General features: G+C 34.3%; 1 protein-coding gene across 12 annotated transcripts in view; it reads right to left on the bottom strand.

The window, feature by feature from the left end:
* The window catches only part of OSBPL1A (oxysterol binding protein like 1A), a 269,237-nt gene that overhangs the window by 121,831 nt on the left and 120,655 nt on the right, over window positions 1-26,751 (bottom strand). The window contains exon 1 of one of the 12 annotated variants that reach the window (XM_031946516.1): window positions 11,512-11,531. The exons of the other annotated variants lie outside the window; for them this stretch is intronic. Coding sequence (XP_031802376.1) covers window positions 11,512-11,526 — 15 coding nt within the window. The 5' untranslated portion in view covers window positions 11,527-11,531. Of the gene's footprint in view, window positions 1-11,511; window positions 11,532-26,751 lie in introns of those variants that run through there. 12 annotated transcript variants of the gene reach the window in all.

Below are 26,751 nucleotides of genomic sequence, written 5' to 3'. Positions count from 1 at the left end.
TCAATCTTCTCTACCTCTCTGTAACCTCTGACATCTAAAGATTATCATCCTCTTCTCCTGGATACTTGTTCTCTTTAGGTTTTTGAGACCCCACTATCTCCTGGTTCTCCTCTTATCAGATCAGTAGTCCTTCTCAGTTTCCTTTCTGAATCTTTACCCACGTCATGTCCACTAATCTAGAGTACAATCCTGGGCCTCTGTTCTTCTCCCTCTACACTACTTCTTTTATTTAATGAACTCATCATTTCATAGATTTAACTACTATCTCTATGCTGATGATTTTCAAATCTACTTATCCTGTCCTAAATTGATCTATTTGCCAACTTTCAATCTTACATCTCCAACTGCTTTCCAACATCCTGAACTGGATATCTAAATGTACAAAACTGAACTCATCTTTTCCCCCTAAACTTTCCCACCATCCAACTTCCCTATGATTTTCTAAAATTACAACATCCTTTTAATTTCACAGATTCACATTATAGATGTTATCCTTGACTTCTTAATTCTTGCTCTCACTATCCATTCTGTTTCTTTGGCTTACGAATTTTACCTTAGCAGCATTTCTCAAATACACATCTACCCTTCTCTCCTCTGCTTGACCAGTTTAGTGTAGGTCCTCATCCCTTCTCACCTGAACTAGTGCAATAGCTAATGGTGGGCCTGTCTGCCTTAAGTCTCTCCATATTTCAAACTATTCAGCCTCCAAAGTGATTTTCCTAAGGTGCAGGTCTGATCATATCACTCCCTAATTTAATAAAGTCCAGTAGCTCCCTGCCACCTCCAAGATCTAATACAAAATCCAGCTTGACATCCAAAGCTCTCAAGTTTCTTCTCTGCTTTGCAACACAAAGATATACCATCTTTCCCTCAGTTCTAGTCATTTTCTCTGTCTCATTTTCCTGGAATGGGATCCTTCCTCAACTCTTCAGCAACTAGATCTTTCTTACTGGTCAGGAACAGATCCAGAAGAACCATTTCCATTTCCTTTCCCTTTCATAAATCTACCCTGTGAAGGACGAAATTACCAGGAATATATCTCCACCTGCAGGCACCTCAAACTCAGCATGTTCCACACTGAATTCATCATGACTTTGAAAACAATACAGTATTCTTTCCTAGTGCCAGTCACTCACTGATTATGCCACCAATATTTCATGCCTAGTCACTAATGGATTCAGCATTTCAAAAGGTTCCCCCCCCCCAAAAAAAAATATGTTCAAGAAGATGGCTTAAAATGGAAACATTACCAAACCACCTACAACATTTTTCTCACACTGATTAAAAACAAAAAGGCATAAATTTCTCCTGTTTATTCAAATTTGTATCATTATATATTTCTTAGGATTGAGAGGAAATATTTACTGCACTATGTTCAGAACTATTTGTTTTGAGATGCAAGAATAATCAATAATTATAAGAATTAACACATTTTAAGATTTACAAAACAGCTGCCAATAGGTATGTAATTACAAATGTTTCCTAGTTGAGGATGAGGAATCTTAAACTCAGGAAGACTAAGTAATTTTCTCATGAAGTCATGAATCTCATGTCAGAGTTTCCATCTCAAGTCTCCTGTCTCCAAAGATGAATTACCAATTACCTAATTATTCATCATCTCTCAATTACCAAATCATCCTAAAGAATACACCTTTACATACATGTGGAAAATATCTAACATGTTTTAGTAAACTATAAACTTAAAATGAGTCAACAATGTGTCATAATAAATTTTAAAGAAAAGGTAACACTATCCTAGGCTCTAGTAAAAGGCCATAGCCAGAGCAAGAAAGTCAATAATAATCCTATTGTATTCTTCCTTTCTTCCTTGTTTAGACCACATCTTGAAGAACTCTGTTCACTTCTGGGTGTTCCATTTTAGGAAGGATGCTGATAAAGAGAAATACTCTCAGTCAGGGTTGATTAGGATTGAAGACCATACTAAAGTTATTGCAGTACTTAGGAATGCTTATGCTGGAAAAAACCATAAGAAATGAGGATATGATAGGTGCTTTCCTAGTATTTATTAGATTTATGTGGAAGAAAGATTAAGCTTGCTATACCTGGTCTTAAAAACTAAAATGCAAATAGCCACCACTGAATAAAGTAGATTCTGGCTAGCTGTAAGGAAATATGTCCTAATTTGCATCACTTTAGTGGTTGAGTAGAAATTGGATCAGAATGGGGAGAGATTTGAGGTAGACAGACCTACTAGCAGGCTGTTATAATAGCCTAGGTATAAGGGCCTGTACCAAAATGATGGCAATGTCAGAGAAAAGAAGGGGTTGTATTCTAAAGATGCAAGCATTACAGATAATGACTAAAAGATGACACCTGAAGTTACAAGGCTGAAGAACTAGGAGAATGGTGTTGCCCTTGACAATAAAAGAAAAGTTAAGAAGAGGGAAGAAGAGAAAAAAAAAGTTCAGTTTGGGACATGTAGAGTTTGATATTTAATGGACATCCCAAATGACCTGCTTGAAAGATAGGTGGAGACAGAAGAAATGTCATGAGAGATTGTGAATTTCATCTCCTTAGAAATTTCCAAGGCTTATTAGAAATGTTGTAGAAGGGCCTCTTGATGAGAAAAGCACTGAGGATAGGTAACCTTTGAGGTACCTTCTAAATCTTAAATTAGGTGAGAATTTTCAAAATACTTTTTATAGAGCAATAATTATGAATAACAGGGATTAGGGAAACAATAAATTAGAGAGGAATGTTTTAGATATCAAGTGAAGATGGAAAAGCAGAATCTGATTTATTCAGAATTTACTTAATGAGGTGTTTATAGACCTAATCAGCTCTAAGGTTCCAACTGGAATGTCAATGTAACAGAATAAGCCAGACAATCTTATTAGTGTTTTTCAACTAGTTCCAAAACTGTCTGAATTAACAGCATTTCATTTAAGGTGACATTTGCAAAAGAGCCATTCATCTCCTTTCATGGAAGCATTACATGTTTCTTTGAAAACAAGACAGAATATACTAATTGAATTCTACTAACTCGAAAAACTTTAAGAGAAAACAAGGCAAATTTTGCATCCACTGCCTAGAGTAAGTTACTACATCTAAGTACTTTTTGGGAAAAATGAATGAGAGGTGTTGTTCATCTGAAGTTCACAATCTAGATGGAAAATAAAATTTAAAAACCTTCTAATTAAAAAAACACAAGCATTTGTAAAGCAGTGTAAAATAGAAATGGAGTTTTGATTATATGAGCAGAAGAACTATACAAAGGAAAGAAGTGGTAAGAACCAATCAATCAACAAATTTTTATTAAGTGTCTACTATGCACTGGGGATTTCACAAGTCAAACAGCCCCTCCCTTCAAGGAACTTCCATTAAGTATTCAAAGATACAAAGCAGATACAAGTTATCCCGTTGGAGAAGGGGATGGTTTTAACAGTTGGAATATAATGGAAAAGTCTCACGCAGAAGGAGGCTGATGAATGACAGCATTCCCAGTTGTGTGGGGGACAGCAAAGTGGCTAGCACAATAACGAGCATGAAGATGGCTGACTAATGGAGAAGACTTTAGAATGGGGCCAGGTTGTGAAGGGCTTTAAATGCTGATTAGAGGAATTTGTAGATGATCTTAGTAGTAACAGGAAACCACTGGAGTTTAACTGGGAAAATCTAAAATACATACTTTTTCATGTACATAAAAATGACATCAAGTTTATGTCATGGGGAAGAAGCCATAAATGAAGGAATATAATTATCTACAGCTCTCAAGAGAAGCAACCTGTATAACAGCCATGGCTGTGCAAACAATGCAGCATTCTTTCATAGTGCCAGTCACTCCCTGCATATTCCATTCCACCAATATTTCAAGCAGTCACTCTACTGCTTTGTTCAACAAGCTTTAGAATTTTAATTTAGAATTTTTAAAAGCTTTTTTGTATTTACTTTCACTTAATGTACTGTTTCCCCCCTCAAAGCAAAATGGGAATAGGAATAAAATGACAATACTACACACCATCTACAATATTTTTCTCTTACTGATGAAAAAGACAATAGTGACACACTTTATATTTCTAAATTTACATGGCTCCACATTTTTATGAATCAAAAATACTGTTTGCTGGACTGTTTTCCCAAAGGAATCACTCATTTCCAAATACAGTTAGCAAATTAAATTAACATAAGGTAATGTTTCTGTAAAAGTTTCAAGTTGCTTTTATGCTTCATTATGTACATCAATATGCTACGTAATCATCATCTTTTTGAATTATGACAAGTAATTTAGCCTTGTTAAAAATATAATTTACCTAATTATATATTGTCTTATAATAGAAGCATTTAATATATGTACTATGAAAAACAAATTTTTTTATAAATTCTGATTGTGTCTTTGTTTTTGGATGCCCCAACTTTTTTTTTAACCTCAATGTTTTGGATTTTGACTATGGTTTTCCTGCAAATTTTCATTTTGAGGTGTCTTTTAGGAGGTAACCATTGGATTCTATTTGTACTCTGTACTCTGGTTCTACTGAGTGAGCAATTTTCACCATATTTAAAAATATGGTTACTGTTGAATTGTGTCCAATTCTTCACAACCTAACTTGGGGGTTTCTTGGCAAAGATCTCACAGAAGTTTACTATTTCCTTCTCCAGCTCCAGCTCCAGCTTTTGCAGATAAGGAAACTCAGGCAAGCAGGGTTAAGTGTCTTAACCCAGGGTCACAGAATTAGTAAGTGTCTGAGAGCAGATTTAAACTCAGGAAGATCCATCTTCCTGACTTCAGGCCTCACAGTCTATCCACTGCACCACAGCTAGGTGCTCTTAAATAAAATATATAGATTCCATCCCCCTTTCTTCCCCCTCACCCCCATTTAATGACTTAAAAAAAAAAAAAAAAAAAAACAACGGTTCTTTGTTTCTTTTCTCCCTCCACCTGTTTTCCCAGGCAAGTTGCTTTGGATTTGAGATATCCTTTATTTCTTTTATCATTAATATCTCTTTGGAGAATTCTGGTTTGTTACTTGGACGAGGTTTGAGACATCTTCTTCCAAGTCTTTTCTCTAGCTCTCTCATTTTTTTCCAATTCTTTTTTCAAAATATCTCATTTTATTTATCGGTATAATTTTTAAACTCTTCATTTCTTTCAGAAATTTTAGTTGACTCTCTAGCAGGCCATACTATATTTTTCTTTGAGGTTGTGCTTGTATATATTGTGAAATTATTCTCTTATTCTGGGTTTGTGTCTTGGCATCCCTGGCTCAATAATGGGGATAATCTCTTTATAATGGGGATAACCCCACTTATAAACTCTTTATAAACAGATGTGTGTTTGTTTGTGTGCATGCATGTGTGTGTGCACACATGTCAGTGCACATACACATGTCTTCTTTGGAGTCAAAAGACCTGAGTTTGAATCATGCCTCTAATACTAAATACCTGTGATTCTGGGGCAAGTAATCCCCAGGCCTCAGGTGTTTTTGTGTGTAAAATAAAAAAGTTAGACAAGATGACTTTTAAGGTCCATTGAAACTCTTACTGTATGATCCTATGATTCTGTTTAGATCACAGATCACATATTTAGAAACAGAAGGGACCTTGAAATCATCTTGTCCAATTTCTTCATTTTACAGTTGAGGAAAATGAGTCTCCAAAAGTTTAACTGATTCATACAAGTTACAAAAGTAGTAAACTTCAGAGACAGAATTTGAACCTATAGATTCTACTTACCATCTATTTGTGATTCTAGGAAAATAATTTCATCACTTATAAAATTCAATTGAATGACATGACTTCTAAGCTCCTTTCCTCCTCCAAATGAGACAATCATCCAGCTTTTGTTTAAACATATTGTTTTAGAAAGTTTATTAATTCCTAGGTTCAGCCTATTATAAAAGTTGGACAGTGTAGAGAGCCAGGAGATGTAGAGAGCTGGAACTCTGGAGAAGTAAACTTGAAATGAGGTATTAACTCAGTGGAATTGATGAGATCATGGTTCTCTAGTTCACATATATATTAGTACTTAGAATAGTGATATAGTGGTTTTCTAAGTTCATACATAATCAGTATGCTATAATGATATAATTACAATTAGATATATAAGGACTAACAAGGATTGGAAGATAAACATTCTATCTTTGACCAGCCTCTTGGTGGTTCTCTTGCCTCCTGCACTATGGGGAAGACTGGTTCAGACTGGGAGACTGAAGGAGACAATAAAGACGTTGGACTTTATTCCTGACTATTCTTGTGGTGATTATTCTGCTGAGATGAAGGCTGGTCCCAAGGCCCTCTGGAAAGCTAGCCTGGACATTGCAGGACAAATTTAATTATTAGAAAATAACTTTTTACTAAACTTTGAATGATTGCTGATGTCATTAGTTTGAATACTTTCCTCCACCAACACAGGTCACATCTTATCTTAAAGAACTCTTAGCAACATTTTATTGTAAATTCTCAATAGAAGACTTACTCAATAAATGAACTTTTTCTTGTTCATTTTGTATTTCAAGGTTAAAAGCACACTTTTGTCAACCAGTCTACTTCTTTGTCAGTTATTATAAGTCCTAAATGAAGCCAAGATCTTTTTTTACTTTGCTTCTTTCATAAAGTGATCTTTAACAATATGTAACAGCCTGTTTAGAGCCACCATGTAATTTTCCCTTATCTTTTGAGTTGTTATAGTTATAATTAACTATATATATATATATGTGTGTGTGTGTGTGTGTGTGTATAGTTATGTAGTTACAGCTGTTATAATTCTTTTATGATTGATTATATTCCACAACCTTATAACAATGCAAGAAGAATACAGAGTTTTTGTAGTGATGGGCAATTGGGCATTATTGAGGAAATGATATTTTCCAAATTGCAATCACTTTCTCCAATTTTTCTCTCAGCCCCTCAATTTTATGCCCAGCTCAGTATCCATTTGAAATATTTATTCAATATATACATATTAATGTATATTGCTATACCATGATTTAGCTATCCAGCTACAGAAAATGAGGGGAAAATTAATGGTTTTATTCATTCTCTTTGTTTTTATAACTTAACAATATGTACAATTGAAATAATCTCTTTTGAATTATTTTTAATTTCTCTAGGAGCTTTGTTTTAGAGATTGATGGCATTAGTATAAGGAGAAATTTTGTCTTAAACAGGAAACTGAAATCCTATTATTACCTTGGCCTTATAGAGGATATTTCTTATGATATTTTTTGGCAAACACCTGACTGTATATCAATACTCAATGGAGTCCTGACTGAAGTAATCTCTAGAGTAAAGTCTGTCATGGACAAAGCACTGAAAGAGCCTTATTCTCAGGAGAGCTGGTAAGCCTGCAGTTAACTAAGCCAAATGCTTTCTGAAAATCAATAAACAATAAACAAAAAAGACTTTTTTAAAGCACCTCTATGCCTACTGTGATGGTAAAGATGTAATTGGTGGGTGGGAAAAAGTCTCACATGAAAAAAGCTATCTGTTCTTTTCTTATTGTTTCATTGATGGTGCTCATAGTAAGTATGTAAGTCCTCAGATTTTTAGAGACAAAAAGCAAACACGTGGGTCAAAAGTTGCTAATGTCTTCTAGGCCACTTTTTTACTCTCTGATAAAAGTATCATCTCAGATTTTTTAGTTGTTTTGATACCTTTCCCTCTGAGATGTATTGAAAGAAAATGGTTAGGTGCTTTTAAAATTTTGATACTGCTGGTGCAAATCAATTAACAAGCATTTATTGAATCTTCAATGTGTCAAAAACACTTTTTGATGAAAAGATAAAACAGAAAGTCACTCTTCTCAAAGAGTACATTTATTTTATTGGTGGAAACAACATATTCACATATAAGACTATATGGAATAAATGATAAATATGTTACTTAAGGCAGGGAGGGATTTACCAATTGCAGGGAGGGGCACCAGAAATGTTTTATGTAGAAAGTGGTGCAGCTGAGTCCTGAATACTCAGATGATAACAGACACTTATTAATAAATACTTATTCATAAATTATAAGAATAAAGGTGTCCTAGGAAATAGAGGTAAAGAAGAAAAAAAATGTTCCATGCATTGAAGTTAGGCAGCATGAAGATATCAAAAAGAGAAGATCAATTTAGCTAGACCTTAAGAATGTGGAAAGAAAATATATAATGTAATTGGGACCTAGTTGATAAGGGTTTTAAAAACCAAAAAGAAAAGTTTCTATAAATATGATCCTAGCAGTAAGAGATAAACCACTGGACCTTATGAAGTAGGGATCAGATCTGTGCTTAAGTATTTTGGCACTGGGACTGAGGATAGATTGCAAGAGGGGAGCAACCAATACTAAGGAGGTCAATTGGAGGCAATGTGAAAGTTCAAACAAGAAGTAATCAGGACTTAAACCAAGATGGTTACTTTATAAGTATGGTAAGGATAACAAGAGAAAGAAAGGTAAAACACATGTTTAAGCACCTATATACATAGCCAGGCACTATGCTAAGTACTTTACAAACATCTCATTTGATCCTCACAATTACTTTGTGAGGTAGGTGATGTTATGATCCCCATCTTACAATTAAGGAAAAGGAGACAGATAGAGATGAGAAACATACTCTCAGACCTAATTGTTATGTTGATTAGTTTTGATGAATTGCTTTTTCTGGATCTTTTAAATTTTCTGTTATGTTAGGGAAGAATACATTTAGAAATAAAAGTGACTCAAAACCAAAAGGTATCAATGTGTTTTTTTAAAAAGAAAACATAAAGGTAAATCTTTAAATATTGACAAAAAGAATAACATCCAAAATTTCCAAGGAATTTGCACAGATCTATTTAAGGTATAAATCTGTCTTCAGTAGACAAATAATCAAAAGATAAGGTTTTCAAAGAATAAACAGTCAAACTTTTATTAAGTGCCTAGTATGTGCCATCTGCCCTAGTAAGCACTAAAGATACAAAAAAGAAAAAGAAGCAATCCTTGCCTTCTAAGAGTTTACATTTTGATGGGGTAGGGCAATAGAGTTGGGGAATGTTACTACTAAAGAGAATTTGAAATGGGTTCACAGGGCATGGTGTTCAGGTATTTAAAGCAAAACAAAGCAGCTGATGGGAAATAGTTACCTGGAAAATTCTAAGCTTCCATAAAGATAAGAAAGGTTTTAGGAAAAGTTTGCTCCAAACAGGAGAGAAGCAACAGAATGAAGAGGAAATGCTGAGTAACAAAGCTGACTCTGCGCCTCCAAGATGAAGAGATTTCAGATGATGAGTTAAAAATCTCTGAAAAACTATTCAAACCCCATCTGCATCTGCATCTGCATCTGCCCCTGCCCTTGCCCCTGCCCCTACCCCTGCCTCACCCTCCAACGTCAAACAGAATGTAAGAACAGGAACTGACTTGCTTTTGTGGAATGGTTAAGTAGATGCCAAATAAATGCTTCTTGATTAGCTAAATAAATAAATAAAGCGATCTCATAGCATCACCTTACATCCATCAAATAGGCAAAGATAATAAAAAATGGGAAAAGTAAATATTAGAAAGGTTTTATGAAGAGCATGACTGGATTTGAAATCAAGTTTTTGTAACTCCAGGTGTGGCCCTAGCTTTTCATGAAACTTCTCCTATACTTTTTCCATGTTTTATTATCTTATTAATGGTTTGACCACAGGTCAGTCATTTAACTTCCCTAAGAGTCTACTTTCTTATCTGCAAAATGAGAAGGCCAGATTAGATAGTCTATAAGGTTTCTTCCAGCTTTAAATCTATGATCTTATTAGGCAGAGATGCAAATTCATTTCTAGTGGAGATATCAATTGATCAACATATCCTGGAAATCAATTTGAAATTACATAAGAAAAATTATTAAGCTATTCATATTATTTAATCTTAAAATGTCACCATTAGAATATAGTAGAAGTTAATGAAAGCAAGTAAAGATTCATGAATAAAATAATTCACAGCAACCACTATTTGGAACAACAAAAAACTGAAACAAAATATGTGTCTAATAATTGAAGAATGTTTAACTGGTAAACTGGTAAGAAAAAAAAAAAGCAATCCATCAGGAAAATAAAGACTACTTTCCTGGATATCTTGCCATCTGTCCTACCACTATATAGACACATGTATATACAAGTATATATGTAAACATACATATATATGTACAGATAAACAGACACTGTTAATGTGTGTTTAAGGTCTTTTGTCACTGATACGTAAGGAAAACCAGAACACTAAGTAAGGTACAGTGAAAAAAAATTAAAATGCAAAAAAAAAGACTTCAGAAAATTCATTTTTGGGATATGTGGGTCAATAAATAATTATTCTAACAGCAAGGAAGTCACCTGTCTGGGTTTCATAATATTTGTTTTAGAATAAACAATTAAGCCTCAACTTCAATCTATTAAAAGTACCAGTTTATTACTCATGCCACCCTAATTTTACAATCTTGTTATTTCATACTACTATAATATAATGAAAGGATTATTCATCTCCTTATTCTCCATCCCCACCCTTCCCCAACAGTTGCCAGTGTCCTCTTTTCAGCTGCTTCTTACTAATAATGAATGATCTCCCCTTCATTTTGTCTTCTAAAATAGCTTGTACTTCTAACAACTTTCCCCAGATAGCTAAGTTGTTGATCTTTTTCCCACTCAGTCTTTACACAGTTTATAGTTTTCTTTTGCATTTGTTTCATTCTGTAGTATAATCATTGTATGTGTTTGTCTCCTGCCAAGAAAATGCGAACTCCACACAAGTAGGGACCCTGTTATTCATCTCTTATCTGCAGATAGCAGACCCTTACCCAATATTGAACTGAATTACTGCACATTACGACAAATCAGAATGTACACGACACAGAACATCAACACTAACTTGTGGTTCCTGCTTTAAAATAAGCTAAAACTCTTTAGCAATTTTAGTAACCCGCTTCCCCTCTTACAGCTTTTAACTCTTGTTTTCAGTTCAGACAGTCACCAAAAAGGACAATAACTTACATATAGAGGAGAATGAAATTGCTAGAAATAACTGAAAGGCTGATGTGAATGGGGCAATTATGGGTAAAAAGAAATGCGGAAAGTTTGTCAAGATAACTTTGTATTGCAAAAACAGTAGAAACCATCCCCTGAGACACTTAGACCAAGAGATGACTTATATTTAATCAGAAATCCATTTATATTTAGAAATGTAATATATCCTTGCTCTCTCAGTGGATACACCCTTTTCCGGTCTCTTGGTTTTTTTGTATTTAAAAAATCCTTTCTGCCACGTAGTGACAATTTTACTTTCAAGTAACAAATCTAAACTTTTAATAATTTATGTATTTCCATTTATATACTATTTTAAAGGCCCTATAGCATGGCATTATTAAACTTAGAAACATTGGGCCTTGAACTGAAAGGAGGATTTAGCTGCCTATTTTTATGGATAAGGAAAGAGAGGCCCAGGGGAAATTAGTGATTTCTTAAGGTCACACAAGAAGTGACAGAGGTGGGTACTTGGATTTAAGTCCATCATCTTTTGTTCCAATGATAATTAGATTTAAAAACAAAAAACCTAAGTAATCTATCCTACCTGAGGCAGAGCCATGATTGTAACCAACATCTTGATTCCAAGCTCTTCATGTTTTTGTTCCATAAATTAGTAAATTAGAAAAAAAAAAAAAAACATTAACAACAACTCAGTAGTCACTGGGAAACAAGCAAAAACAAAACAATTCCCCATCCCCCAATGTCATTAATGATTATTCAAGCAAGATAAGGATATGTCCTCAAAATCAAAGGGTTTTTCTTCCTTTGGACAAAAATAATCAAAGGTAAATTGAGTTCATAATTTTAGAAAATGAATTAAAATAAAATTTTAAAACCTGATTCTGATTATATTTCATAAAGACAATACAAGCTAGAGGGGAAAGAAAGGAGTAAGAATAAAGACTTATAGCTCTTAACTTCATTATTTATGACCTTGAATAAAATAATTTAACTTTTAAAGCCTCATTTTACTTATCTGTAAAACCAGAATTACCTAATAACCATTGTGAAAATCTAGTGACCACTAGTGCTGAAGTGCTTTGTAAACTAGAAAGAACTGTACAAATATAAACAAGGAAGTATTACTATTGAGGCTGTTAAATGATATATTTTGAAAATTTGTTCACAGATGGCATTTAAATGCCAAATGTTAAGAGGGTATCTTAATATAAAACATATAGAACAGATGTTTTCATCTACCTACATGCATGTGTATGTTTACACACACACACACACACACACACCTCTCTGGCAAAATCCTACTGGATAAATGATTTTTTAAAATATTCTTGTACTCCAAAAGTTATTTAACAGTTATTTCCTTCCTTCTTTATAACAAAAAGAAAAAGAAATGAGATTAAAGTTTCTCATTCCCTAAAGAACTCAACTTTCTTTTACAGGGAATTCTTTCCAAACATCGGAATTTTATTCAGATAGGATCTATTCAGTTAAAGGTGATTAAAAAAGGATAAAATGAGAACCATAAATGCATTTGTATTTAGAAATCAAGTATTCCCAGCTTCCTCAGCGAACTAGTATTGGTTAAATCCTTTTGGGGCCCCTTAATTTTTATGATTAAAAAATCCTACTGCCATTCAGTGGCATTTTTACCTAATTTTGCTTTTAGGAAATCATAGAAATGCAATTTGCAACAGTGCCACCAAAAGGAAAGGGAAGGAGGGGTGGGGAAGAAAAAGGAATAAGTAATTTATTAAGCACCAACTTTGTGCAGGCATTATGCTAAGTACTTCTGCAAATATCATCTCATTTGATCCTCAAAACCCTGTAAGACAAGTGCTATTACTATCTTCAATTTACAGTTGAGGAAACTGAGGCAAATAGATGTTAAGTGATTTACCCCAGATCACAGAGCTATCAAGTGTTTAGGGCTGGATTGGAACACAAGTCTTCCTGATTCCATGCCCAGCACTCTATCCACTACACCACCAGCTGCCTTCTAAGCAAATTAATCTTCATAAATCAATCAAAGGAAATAAATATAAAAACTGCTAGAAAAAAAGCTATTTTTCCTAATTCTACTGTTGATGTGTCATATTAACATGTTAACACAGATCAAAAGAATATAAGCTTCCTAATTCTGGGAATCTTATTAAGTGCATGATAATTAATCACCTCCCATTTTACTCCTTAGTTCATTTGGAGGGGGCCTTTGATCACAGGATACATTAACATTGTCAAATTGTAACATGTTGTGAGATTGAATTAATGTTGTCCATGGGTGAGTACAAATCCAAATTACTTTGTTCTTGTCCTTACATAGTAATTACTCTTCCAAGCAAACTTTTGAAATGATTGTTTCTGTCATTTACAAGATCACAGATTATTATAACTGATTTATATTTGCAAGGGAAAAAATAGCAATAATCCTAATGTAATTTCTTGATCTCAAATTTTTTCCCAAGGAAAGCAACATGCCTGACTTCATATTGAAAAGGCTTATATGGAGGGATGGCCAGATTTGTTCTGTCTTGTCTCCAAGGGCAGAACTAGAAGCAATGGATCAAAGTAACAATGAAAAGTTTGATGTCAGAAAAGTAGCGTGGACTGTCTTGTAAGGAGATAAAATCCCCTACACTCCCATGAAAGATGTCAAGGAAAGGTTTAGTTTTGTCTTGTCTGGGCTATTTTCTAGTGGAGACTCCTTTCATGTATGGGTTGGACAAATGGCTGTCCTCAACTCTTAGAGTCGATGATTTTTTGTAAGGCCTTGCCTCTGAAGACATGTGCCTGTCACAATCTCTTGTAACATTCACGTACTGCCACAACTTCCCCTAGGAGCAAACTTCTCGGCTTGGTTAGGGCACTAACTTTTGAACTATCATCACCTTCAAGTTGCTCACTCTGCCACTGTCCTCTTTAGATCCTCCTTTATGCTTCAGTATTTATTTATTTGCTATTATTGCTCAGTTGTCATGCCTGACCCTCTGTAACCCTATTTGGGGATCTCTTGGCAGAGACACTGGAGTGGTTTGCCATTTCCTTCTCCAGTTCATTTTACAGATGAGGAAAGTGAGGAAGACAGGATTAAGTGACTTGTCCAAGGTTACACAACTAGTATTCAAGAAGATGAGTATGAGACTTTGGGCCTAGCATTCTATACACTGTGCCAGCTAGCTGTGTTTGTCCCCTCCAACAAGGCAGAAAGCAATACCTTAGGGGTTACTGTTGTCAAAAACATGTACAATCCTGTAACGGCTCTAATGAGGAGTCTTCAGACTTTTCTAGTTTGATATTTGGACAATCTACAGCCAATCCACAGCATCTGCATACCTAACTTTTCTAACTCCAAGCATCTATGTGACTGTATTAGGAACCAACCACTTTCATTGGCAACCATGCACAATTCTCAGCTACTTGCAACAGAAAAAATAAGACAAGTGACGCAGCAAGTTTGTGGAGCAGCTGTTCTCCTATTGGTACTTCAACAGTCTTGTTCACCTACCTTTATAAAGTGTTTCCTGAGTATTCGTTGAATATTTTCATTGTTTACCTTTTAAACTCTAGCTTTGTGGGGCAATTATGCCCCCAAAACATAGTGTACAAGTACTCGGGACTCTAAACCCAAGAATGCAAAGTCAGTCATGCAGCTTAGTGAGAAAATAAAAGTGTTAGATAAACTTCCTGGCAGAATATGTGCAAATGCCAGGCTGGGAGATACTTAAGAATCTCAAATGGCTCACGAAGCAGACACCTTTGATGGATTATTTCAAAGTGATGTGACCTTCACAATTTCCAATGCCATCCACCAGCCTTGAAGGACAGATGATATTGAGAATTTAGAGTCTTCCAATAGCAGCAAAGCCCCAGCAAATTCTCCCTTAGTTTTCAGAGGACAGTCAATGTTAAAAGATTGTATAGCAATATAAGATACAGTACAATGGCCTCACTCCACTACCTCACACGTCTACTTTAATTTTAAGTAACTAATTTGTTATACAGTTATTTGTGGTCTTTAGATTTCATGTGTTATGAAAAGTGAATTATCTGAAATAAAACTTTTTTCCTCTGAAACATTGCGATATTAACACAAAAGGTTATAGGATTCTAGGGAATTCTAGTGAGAAAAATGTTTTAAATGTTGCCAATTTTATGGATTACTTCTTGTTCAGAATATTGCATATTATCAGAATTAATGTTTTGTCATAAAGAACTGTATGCAGAATAATGCATCTTCCGTAATCTCTAGCAAAAGATTAGTTTTTGGTGGTCCAGAAATTTAACCCTCTATTTCTCTTGGTTTCAATAAATCCATGTTCATATTTTTTACTTTCTTTCCATTTCCTAGGAATGGAAAAGCTGAGGGAGGACTGAGTGTATAAACCTTCAACAGACCTATATCAAAAGTCTTTTCTGTCTGGTACAATATTTCACAGTTTAAACTCTAGTGACACAGCTTTCTAGAATCCTGGATCATGTTCAATGAAATAAAGATACATTGGAGTAGGACGTTAGGAGAGTTATTTAGTACAGAAAAAAGAGAGAAACAAAGAAAATATTAACAAGAAAATAAAGGAAAACATCCACAAACTTGATTCATTTCCCTTTCTTATTTTCACATAAAGAAATTTTTAAAAATGAAGTCTACAAATCATATTTAAACCCTCTTTGCCCTCCTTTAGCCAGCTCCCACAAATTCATCTATTATCTAAAACAATGAATTATCTTTTCTAACAATTTTAAACTATAAAGTATGCAAATGCTCTATGTCTTATTTTCCTTGTTTGCTATATGGTACTCAGTTGCATAATGGATGTCTTTGGGAATAGTTTAATGTGTCCAGAAACTTGTAGCAAATATGCTGCAAGGAAAGGATAACTTATAAAAACCAGTTGGACTCTGGTTTAATACTTCAGAATTATAGGATGCTAGAGATAAAATAGACTTTACAGCACTTCTATTAGACCATATCTATACAGTAATATGAAATGTGACTGAAAAAACTGTTTTGGCTCAATATGGGCAAAACAAACTAAGTAAATCATGTTGTAGTGGGTACCACTGATTAGTTGATGGAAAGGTGGTCTCCGAGTCATGAAAAAAAAAAATCATAGATCCTTAACAGCAAAAACTACATACACACATATTTTCTGTCTTGTTTTACAGGGTTTTCTGTTTACATTGCATACATTATTGCACATCAAGTCTAAGTAACTGAAGCAATTAGAACTGCATTTTAGGTAGCCAAAGAAAATGATACAATGTAAAAATAATGATGAACAATAAGTTGGTCTCAAATGCAATAAAACAGGGGTACCTTTGATTAAGCAGTGTTGTTTCTATGACTCTGGTCAAGTCCCTTAACTTCTTGGCACTCTAGGAAACTCATGAGACTACAAATTATAAAGAAGGCGTTGATTTGCATTAGTAAGAGGAATTTTCCCAACCAATGATATCACAGAAACAATTACAGTCTCCATTATAGAGTTAGTATTGTTAAGTGATAAAAATATCATCCCATGTAATTGAAAAAGCCTATGAGTGAAAAGTCATGAGTAAAATTCTATAAATTCATTTCAACCTAACATTTCATATAAACAGTCAGTATTGCCATGTATACATAAAGTTGTTTACTGTGATTTCTAATCAGAAGACTGCTAACTGTGGTATACAGTCTAAGGAAAATTGAAAAAATAAGGCATGAAGATTGTTATATGTATAATATGTGTGTATATATATATAAAGCTATAGATATAGATATATGCATATATCTTTATCTCCTTTCTGAATGACAGCCATAGGCAAAGTGACTAACAAATGTGTATTTCTATTGTTGGGCATCTTCATAGATTAAAAAAAAAAATCTAATCATCTTTCCATTAAATACCTGAAAAAAAGTACAATACCTAAATTGTAAATGGGTAAATATATAAGACCAAGAGCCATTCCCTAGTAGCTAAGTGGTCAAAAAATAAAATGTTTTCAAAAAAAAGAGTTACAATCTATCAACAAACCTATGAAAAAGTACTCCAAAACACTAATAATAAGAGAAATGAAAATAAAAACACCTTTGAGGTTTTACATCATACCGAACAAAGTGGCAAGAATAACAAAGGTCAGAAAGTCAATGCTGATTGGGCCTTAGAAGGAAGTTGCACTAATATAGTTTGTTAGCCTATGAATTTCTTCATTCATTCTGGAAAAGATTTTGAAGTTATGGGAACAAACATTAAGATGTTATAGTCTTTTATGCAGAGTTATAACATATATCTATATCTATATATATATACACACACACATATATATATATAATGTGTCTGTATGTTTATGTATACATGTGCATGTATATCCAAAAATACTTTTAATTGCAAAAAATTGGAAACCAAGTATGTGCTTCGTTGATAAAAGAATGATTAAACAAGTTATGATTTAGGAATATAATGGAATATTATGTTAAAAATTACAAATACTCCTCAGTACCACGCAGTGCAAATGATATATTGAAAACAAACTGCATCCAGAGGTTCAGGCTTCAATTCCAACTTTGCCACTAAAAGACCAACAATTAACCTCTCTGGACTTTAGTTTTGGCATCTGAAAAAAGCTTATCATCTTTGAGGTAACCTTCATACTCAAAATTCTATTGGTATACTTATACTGTAATAATTCATATCTGAGCAGGATATAATAAAGACCTGCACTAAGGTGGTATCCGTGAGAATGATAAAGAGTTAGGACACTGCAGATATGATATGAAAGACATTGCAGAAGTAAAACTGATAAGGGTTAGCGATTGATTTGATGACTCAATAAGCACTTACCAAATGCCTACTATAAATAGATCAGGTTTTTTACTAAGAATTTTTTTTTAAAAAGAGAGAATTCTCTTTTCTGTATGTATGTATATAAAAAATAAATAAATATATGTAATAATAATTAAACTATATATATATATATATATATAATAAAAAAATACACAAAATAAATACAACACCACTGGGTCTATATCCCAAAGAGATCATAGAAGAGGGAAAAGAACCCACATGTGCAAAAATGTTTATAGCAGCTCTTTTTGTGGTGGCAAGGAACTGGAAACTGAGTGGATGCCCATCAGGTGGGAAATAGATGAATAAGTTATGGTATATGAAAGGAATAGAATATTATTGTTCTATAAGAAATGATGAATAGGCTGATTTCAGAAAAGCCTGCAAAGACTTACAGGAACTGATGCTGAGTGAAACAAACAGAAGCAGGAAAACACTTTACCCAATAGTAGTAAGAATGTATGGCAATCAACTACGATATAATTAATTCTCAGCAATTCAGCAACCCAAAGCTATACCTATAACCTTTGGACAGAAAATGCCATTCCAAAAAGAGAGAAAATTAAAGAGATTAAATGCAGATTGAAGTATACCATTCTCATTTTTTTTCCTTTCTCATGGTTTTTCCTTTGGTTTTGATTTCTCTCCCTACATGATTCATATGGAAACATAAAAAAACCTGAATATACATGTATAACAAACTTTTTTAAAATGGAAAAATACAAACACAATGGAGTTAAATAAAAGATAGCAAAAGAAGGGTTGAACAGTTTGGGGAAATCAGGAAAGACATCACTTAGTCTTAATATGAGGTGAGGGAATTCTTTGAGGTAGAAGAGGTGAGTATGACAATTAATATAAAAGCACACAGACATAGGAGGTAGAGTCAAACGGGTGAAATAAAAAGAGATTTATGGTAGTAACTAATTAGGTCACTGAACAAGTCCAAGTAAGAAGTGAAGGGGGTTGGGTGTGTGATGAGTTTTACATAAGAATGAATGAATGAGGGAATAGAGATACCATTGACAGAAACATCAGAGAGAAAAACAGGTTTAGAAAGAAAGGTGATAAATTTATTTTGTGACTTGTGAAATATTAGGTAACAAAAGTTTCCATCTGGGTGGAAATTTATCCAGCAGGCCAGCAAACAACTACAAATCAAAGTCTAGATTATGGCAATGAGATCAAAGCTGGAGAAATCTGGAAGACATTTGCATAGAAAAAGTTATTGAAGCTATGGGCATAAATGAGGGAGAAAGTACACTGAGAGAAGAAAGCCTAGGAGAGAGAATATGGGGACATTTATATAAAGGAGATAGGAGGAAGAAGTGCCAACAGAGGCTAAACAGAAATGAATTGTTCCTAAAAATTTAAGTAAATTTTATCTGGGGCATTTTATTTGATAAATGGATTCTGAAGGGGAAAAAAAGCAAATCATGGTTCAGATAAACACTGAAGAAATTGGCTTTAGTGTTTTCAGGGAATTAGTTCTTCAAGTGACTAAATTCAAAAGCATTTAAAATGTTTCTTATGCGTCTGGGAACTTTAAGGTGTTCAACTATTACTAGTTATCGAACAGTACTCATTTTCTTTTTTTTTAGATTACAATTATGATCACCTTGGCAGAGAGGTGATGGACAAGGTACAGAATGAGTCATACAATCTTAGACATGGCTAAAATTTGTTTTTTAATTTGGTTTTTTTTTTTTTTTTTTTTTTGCTTTACTATACATACTTGTTACAAGGGATGGCTTACATTTGGCAGAAAGTAAAAGGAATTAGTGGGCAATAACAAGTTAAAAAAAGGGGCATCCATAAAGCATTTTAAGTGCATAATTTTTTTAAAGTGTATAAGAGGATAGAAAAAGATTTGTTAACTGTATGTGTGTATAACTATGTATGTATACACACAAAAAAGTTGCATGTAACAGAACTTCTCATTTCCTTATATAATCTTTCTTATTCTTCATAGTAGTTATCCCTCCCACATCGCAACTTTCCCCACCACAGTATTGATATATTTTGGGTTAGCATAAAAAATTAAATGAGAATTTTGGGGGAGTTTCACAAATAACATGCAAAGACCAGAAAATGACAGAAAAAAAGTTTACAAGTTCAGAAATATACAAAATATAATTTATAGTGCCATGTAATATCAACCCAAATTTTACAGTAAGATACAATGCCGTAGCAATCATTGGAGATACTGTGATATGAGACCAAACAGCATTGTTACCATCACAAATGCCCCTACAAAAAGCATGGTTGAGCTGAATTAGGAACGAATGGGCCTGAAGTAGCAACCAGTAACATAAAAGAAAAAGAAAAAAAAAATTCAGACTTCTTAACTGGTACAGAGATAGGGCCAAAAATTTTTACAAAGTTTTTTCAGATCATAGGGGGCACTGCACTCTTAATCTCCAGTATGTAAAAGAGAACTGTACATCAAAATGCTTATGCTTGTTGATGGCCATTAAATTCCTATCATTAGTCCAAGGTGATTAATTTTTCTAGCTCTATTGTTATGGGTGCTTTTATATACAGAGATTATTTTCAAATGTTGGGGCATAACCATATTTTAGTTTAGATTATTGTGTTAAAAGTACAGTACATCTATATGACCTTAGGTCAATCACTTGAAGAGCAGAATCTTTAAAATGTGTGTGCAGGAGTAGGGGATTTATACAGCTCCTTTAGTTTCAAATCTTATGATTCCAATGAAGCTACTGCATTCATTCATGAAAGAGGTAATGAAGAATTAAAGCAGGGTGTATTATTCAGAATGATAAGGAGAAAAGGAGGATGTATGCCATACAACAGAGTAAAACAATTTTAAAATGCTGGAGGCAGGAGTATGGAAATGGTAATTTAATTTGTAACAAAAAGGAACATGATTTGACCCACACAGTATACCTCAATCAATGGCAATTTAAGATTAGTCTTATAGCAGAAAGTATTACTGGACTACATTGGGGAAAGGGTGTGTGTGTGTGTGGGGAGAATGAGCATTTATATAGTGTGTACAGTGTGTCTGACACTGTTCTAAGCACTTTATAAAAGTTTCCATTTCACTTTACTGGTTTCTACTTCATGAGAATACCCCAGGATAAGCAGATCGATCACCTGCAATCTTATTACCATGCAGACTGACTCAACTTTTCTCAACTCCTTCAGTCTCCTCTCCCTTCTGATTAGAAGGCTGGAGGGTAGAGCAATAAACTCCTCCAATGCATTCCCTTATATAGGGCTCAGAACTTTGCAGATAACTCCATTTTTCATTAGCAACTTTGCTTGCTTTCTTCCCCAGGAAACATCATGTCCCTGTACTGGGTACCCCTTAGTGCCTTTCCTAACTTGTACTTGTCCTTTTCAGTTTCTTTTTATGTTTTGCCTTCTTACCTACCATCACCACTTCCTTGTTAGATTCTAAGGTTCTTGAGGGCAGAGATTATCTTTCTGATTTAACTCTCTAGTACTTAGCACAATACCTGGCGCATAGTAGGAGCTTAATTATTATCCACTGAATTGAAATGAAGTAATCCCCATAACTACCTTACACAGTTGATACTGTGACCATGTGCATTTTACACTTGAGGAAATTGGGACAAACAGGTTAAGTGACTTGGCCAGAATCACAAATATAGTTAGTTTCTGAGGCTGATTTAGCACTTGGATCTTCCCTATTTTAGACAAAGTATGCCCTTTTAATGCAAAGCCTTGCTGCCAAATAGGCAAACATACCAAACATCTGATTTACTGTCCTTTCTATGTTATACTTAGCCAAAACATTCTTAGTTTGGTAGCTTCAGTGATTTTTTTAAAGCTTATTATTGTTGAGAACTCTGTTTCTTAAATCCAGGGTTTTTTTCTTCTTCACCAAACACACCTGAATTTCACTTATCATTGTTACCATAACTCTATCCTATCTGCGTTAGTGACTTTTTCTATGCCTTATAATTTAGTCCATTACCATCTGATCAATGCTCATTTCAGCATCCTCTAACAAATGTTTGAGGGATCTCCTGCTGTCATCTTCCCATCTACTATCTGGAACAGCAAAACTGGCAATAAGCGTTCCTTTAATACTTATTTAGCTGCACTCCAGGACTTGGATGTTAAGCAATTCATTATGACACTTTCTTTTAAAACATGTGTGTGTGTGTGTGTGTATACATATAAACCAAAGCAAGCTGTCATTTCATAGGTACAAAGCTTACATTTAAGACTATCTTTAAAACTTGATACATGAGGGTAAGTTTCACTTCTAATTTAATTACAACAAATAATTACTAAATGCCTTCTATATGCAAGGCACTGTGATAAGTGCGAAGAAAATAAAGATGAAAAACACGTCTCAGCCCTCCAGGAATATTTAGTCCATTGAGGAGGTATATGACAAATCTGTATGATATAAAGCAGAATGTAAAGGAGGAAATGGAAAGCTAAGCAAAGTTTGAAGAGGAAGCTGGAAAGCAAGAGTCCTTTCATTTGGGATGATTCAAGCAGGGAAGATTTCAGAGGGAACATCTGAGTTTGGCCTTGAAAACAGTGGTTTTACAAATAGACAATTTAACAAATATTTAACAAATAGACCTACTAATAGGTCTCTAACACCATAGATTCAAAACCAAAAAGATATCTAGCCCATCCCTAGTTTCTAGTTGTTTTTCAGAGTAAGAAACGGTCAGAGGAGGGATCCAGATGCAGATGTTCTGACATCAATTCCAGGGCTCCTTCTACTATACCATATTTCATCTTACTGGTTTTTCCATCTTCAGTCTCTCGTACTAAGTCCATCCTTCATACCAACAAATTTATTTTTTAATTACACAAGTCTTAATACTTTACTGCTCAAAAACTCCTTCATTTCTACTAAATAAAGGATTAATTCCTTAGCCAAACACACAAGTCTCTCTGTAATCAAGTTCAGTTTAGGGAGTTTCATGCCTCCAGTACAGGCATCATGGCACAGTGGAAAGAGCATTGAATTTTGAGTTGAACAACCCAAGTTCAAATCCTGCATTGCCATTTAAGAACTCTGACACTCCTACTAGACACAATCTCTACCTTTTCAAGACGTTGTTTCCTCCTGGTTCTCCTATCTGTATCCTGCACCTTAGAAGTCTCCTTGTACATACAGGTTATTCCTCTTAACGATGGATTTCCCTCATGGCGCCATCAAAGTCGTCCTTCTTCTCTTTTTATTATATATTATCACTTGGTGATTTCATCAGCTCCCATGTGTACAATTATCATCTCTATGAAGATGAATCCCAGATTTATCCTGTTTTCTCTAGAAGTACTTCTCACTTCTCAACTTTCCTATTACTGTACAGGTCTAGCTTGCCACTTTGGTATAATGCTCTATGCTTTATTCATCTCATATAGTCAATCCATTATCAAATCCTGTCATCTCTACCTTTAAAACACCTCTCCTAGAAATTTCTTTTTCTCGAATCAATCAGTCACCAGTCTGGTAAAGACACTTGTCACCTCTTTTCCTAGAATACTGAAATAGCTTTCTAATTAGATCTCTCTGCTTTTAAGTCTCTTCCTGTCCCAATCAATGCTCTGTTCAGCTACCAAAGTGATTTTTCCTAAACAGCAGGTCTAACTATGTTGTCTCCCTACTAAAGAAAATCCAGTGATTCCTTATTACTTTCAAGATCAAATATAAAGCCCTAGACCACTTGACATCCTTCACAACCTGGCCCATTCATACACTTTCAAGTTTTCTTACACTTTGCTCCCCTTTCTAAATACAATATGATACAGGTAAAATGACCTACTTACAGTTTCTCAAAGAAAGATGGTCTTGACTGTGCCTTTAAACACGTGGAATGCTCTACTTCTTCACCTATGATGCCCTACTTTCCAGGCTTCCTTCAAAGCTTAGTTCATATCTTATTTTCTACATGAGATCTTTTCTACCCCTAACTATTGCCTTTCATCTGAAATTACTTTCTATCTACTCTCTCTAATCAAGTATGTACAGACACTTACATATTGTTCTCTGTATTAGAATGAAGTTTTGCTTTTTTTTTTTTTTTGTATCCCCACTCTTGTACATAGTGAGTACTTAATAAATTCATGTTGACTACCTGCATGCCCTTGGACAAGCCATTCAGTCTCTGTAGGTCTAATTTCCTCATCTAGAAAATATTCTTGGAGAGTCTAAGGTCTCTGTCTCTCTTTCTCAAATGTATACAAGCAGCAAGGAGGCTAACCTCACACTACTTCCCCATATATACTTCATGCTCTTGTGATGCTTTCTGCTTTGTCCTAACCTGATCCATCCTTTTCTTCCCATGTACATTGTTCTCAGTGCAAAGAATGTCCTTGTCGCATATTCACATTCATTTCTTTAAGCTGTCATATCCATTCCTTCAAGACCCAACTCAAATACTACTTCCTTAACAAAAAATAGACCTGGTCCCTTAAGTTGGACTTCTATGCAAACAATCATTGTACTAAATATTATGAAGAGCAGGCATAGCACAGAAAAAAAAAAAAAGCAGGTACACAAAAATTTACAGGGGACAAAGAAAAAAGCCATTAATCAAATCCATGACTTGACTTCAAATGTCTAAATACAGGTGAACAAAAAATAACTAACATGTTCAAAAGACAAGGAAAATCTCTAATATTTTTGAAAGCAGGTCTCCTTGCATCAGTTACCAGAATAAGAAGGAATCATCATGAGATCTTATGGTCAATGTTGTACCCTCTGTAAAAATTCAATCTTAAATGGTATATAATTCAACAGTTTATCACTGCCATTGAGATGATAACTGAAACAAATTAAATTTCATTAATGTGAAAATTCCTAGTACTTGAGCAGTATAAATTCAAAAAGAGTTCAAAATAATACTAAAGGCTAAGGTATTAGGATAAACAATTTATTTTAAAGTTAATTTTTCTTTTCTCTTTGACATATTTCATTTTCAGAAATGCCTTATCTCAACTCCTAATAATGTAGTTTTAACTTTTCTTTCTGTTATCACTTTAAATTCTCCAGTTCCTATCAAAATGCTTCCTTTTTTTTTTTTTTTTTTTAAACCAGATGCCCTATTTCATTGGTATAAGGACGTCCCATTAAGGATGAACATCACTACCTGTTCCATATTGTTTCACTTCCAAAAAATTGTCTAATATTTTCTAAACAAACTCATCAATGAGAGCTCAATAATTGCAGAGACTAAATTACTATGCAAGGGAAAGTGCATTGGATTTGAAGTCAGAAAACTTTATTTTAATCCCAGGTCTGTTACTCTCTATTTTGTAACTTTGGGACAATTGCCTAACCTCTCCAGGTCTGTTTCTTTTTCTGCAATCAAAGAGAATAACTACATAGCCTTCAAGGTTCATTCTAATTCTATGATCTCATGTTGATAAAATGAACATTGGATCATGGAAGCAAATTTCATCTATTTCACTAAGACTTGGTTCTCAAGAGTCAAGAGTATCTGAATTCAAATCTTTTACCTATGACCATTACTACATATATGATTTTAGACAAATCATTTAACCTCCTTAGGGTATTCATTTCCTCATTTGCAAAATGAGGAGGCTGGCCTAGAGATGGTATCTAAGATATATGATCCTGTAGGATTCATGATAAGAATAGGGCTTTAAAAGAGCATACTGTATTCAATATATCTTATGGAAGGTATATCCTTCTCATGAGTCTCACAGGATAGTAGATCTAGAAATGGAATAGTCCACCTAGTTCAACCCTTTCATTTTACAAATGAGAAAACTATATAGCCCAGGGAAGTTGAATGGCAAAGTAGGATAGGTAAAATGGCAAGCGGAAGCATGAAATACTAGAGATTAAGACAGACTCATAAAAGGCAACACAGGAACCAATGTAGAGTAAATATGGTAGAGAATTTTGGGGTGAGAATGGTCAGAACAATATTATCATTAAAAATTAATGAGGATGTGAGGAAACTATTCACAAACTTTCCTTGAAGTCCACTACAAATTTAGTAAATTCTATAATTTTAACTGGGTCCTGAACTACAGCAAGGCAATTCTCTTTTATCTCTCATTAAAATCAATTTAGTTTTCCACAAACCACATCATCTATTCCAAAGTCTATTTTCCTTCCTCTAGGTCCCATAGTACTTCCTCTCCTTACCCTCTCAGTTGAAGACCTTACCTTACACTTCTCTCCCTCTATACTATTTCACTTGGTGATCTCATCAGCTCTTATGGATTCACTTAACTCTATACAGACGATTCTCAAATTTACTTAGACAGTCCCAACTGCTCTGCTGACCTTCAGTCTTTAATCTCTTACTCATATTGAACAAACTGAATGTCCAATAGACATCTTAAACTCAACATTCTAAATTCTAAAACAGAATTCATTATCTTTGCTCCTAAAACTTCCTCCACTCCTTATCCTTACTTATTACTGCTAAGGCTATCACCAGTCTCCCAATTTAGGTGTTAGTCTCAATTCCCCACTCCCTTATCTCTTCTCCTCCTTCTCCCCCTTCCCCTTTCCCCCTTCAATTTGTTGCTTAGCTATACTCCCTTCTTTCTTCTAACGCCATGCCCTCACCTCCTCATGCCTAAATTACTGAAAAGCCTTGCCGATATGATATGACTGCCATATGAATCTTCTCAGTCCTATATCAGCTGTCAAAATTTACCAGTTCTCTTCCCCCCTTAATCCCCAATCAATAAATTCCAATGGCTCTCTATTACCTCAGGATTAAATATAAAATTCTATTTGGCATTCAAAGCCCTTTACAACCTGCCCTTCTCCCATCTTTCCAGTCCTCTTATAGTTAATGTCGCCCCATATTCTGTGATCCAGATATATTTGCCTCTTTAATGTTCCCTGAATAAATCACTTAAGTCAACTCCAGACAAATTTTTTCTGATCATCCCCCAAACTTGGGATGTTTTTCCTTCCTCATTTCCTCATCTTTGCTGGATGGTTTCCATGGATTTCTTCATGTCCTGAATAAGATTTCACCTTTCCCAAT

This window comes from Sarcophilus harrisii, chromosome 1 (assembly GCF_902635505.1).
Source record: "Sarcophilus harrisii chromosome 1, mSarHar1.11, whole genome shotgun sequence".
Lineage (NCBI taxonomy): Eukaryota > Metazoa > Chordata > Mammalia > Dasyuromorphia > Dasyuridae > Sarcophilus > Sarcophilus harrisii.
Note: the sequence above shows the minus strand (reverse complement) of the source record. Positions and strands in the feature narration are given on the sequence as shown.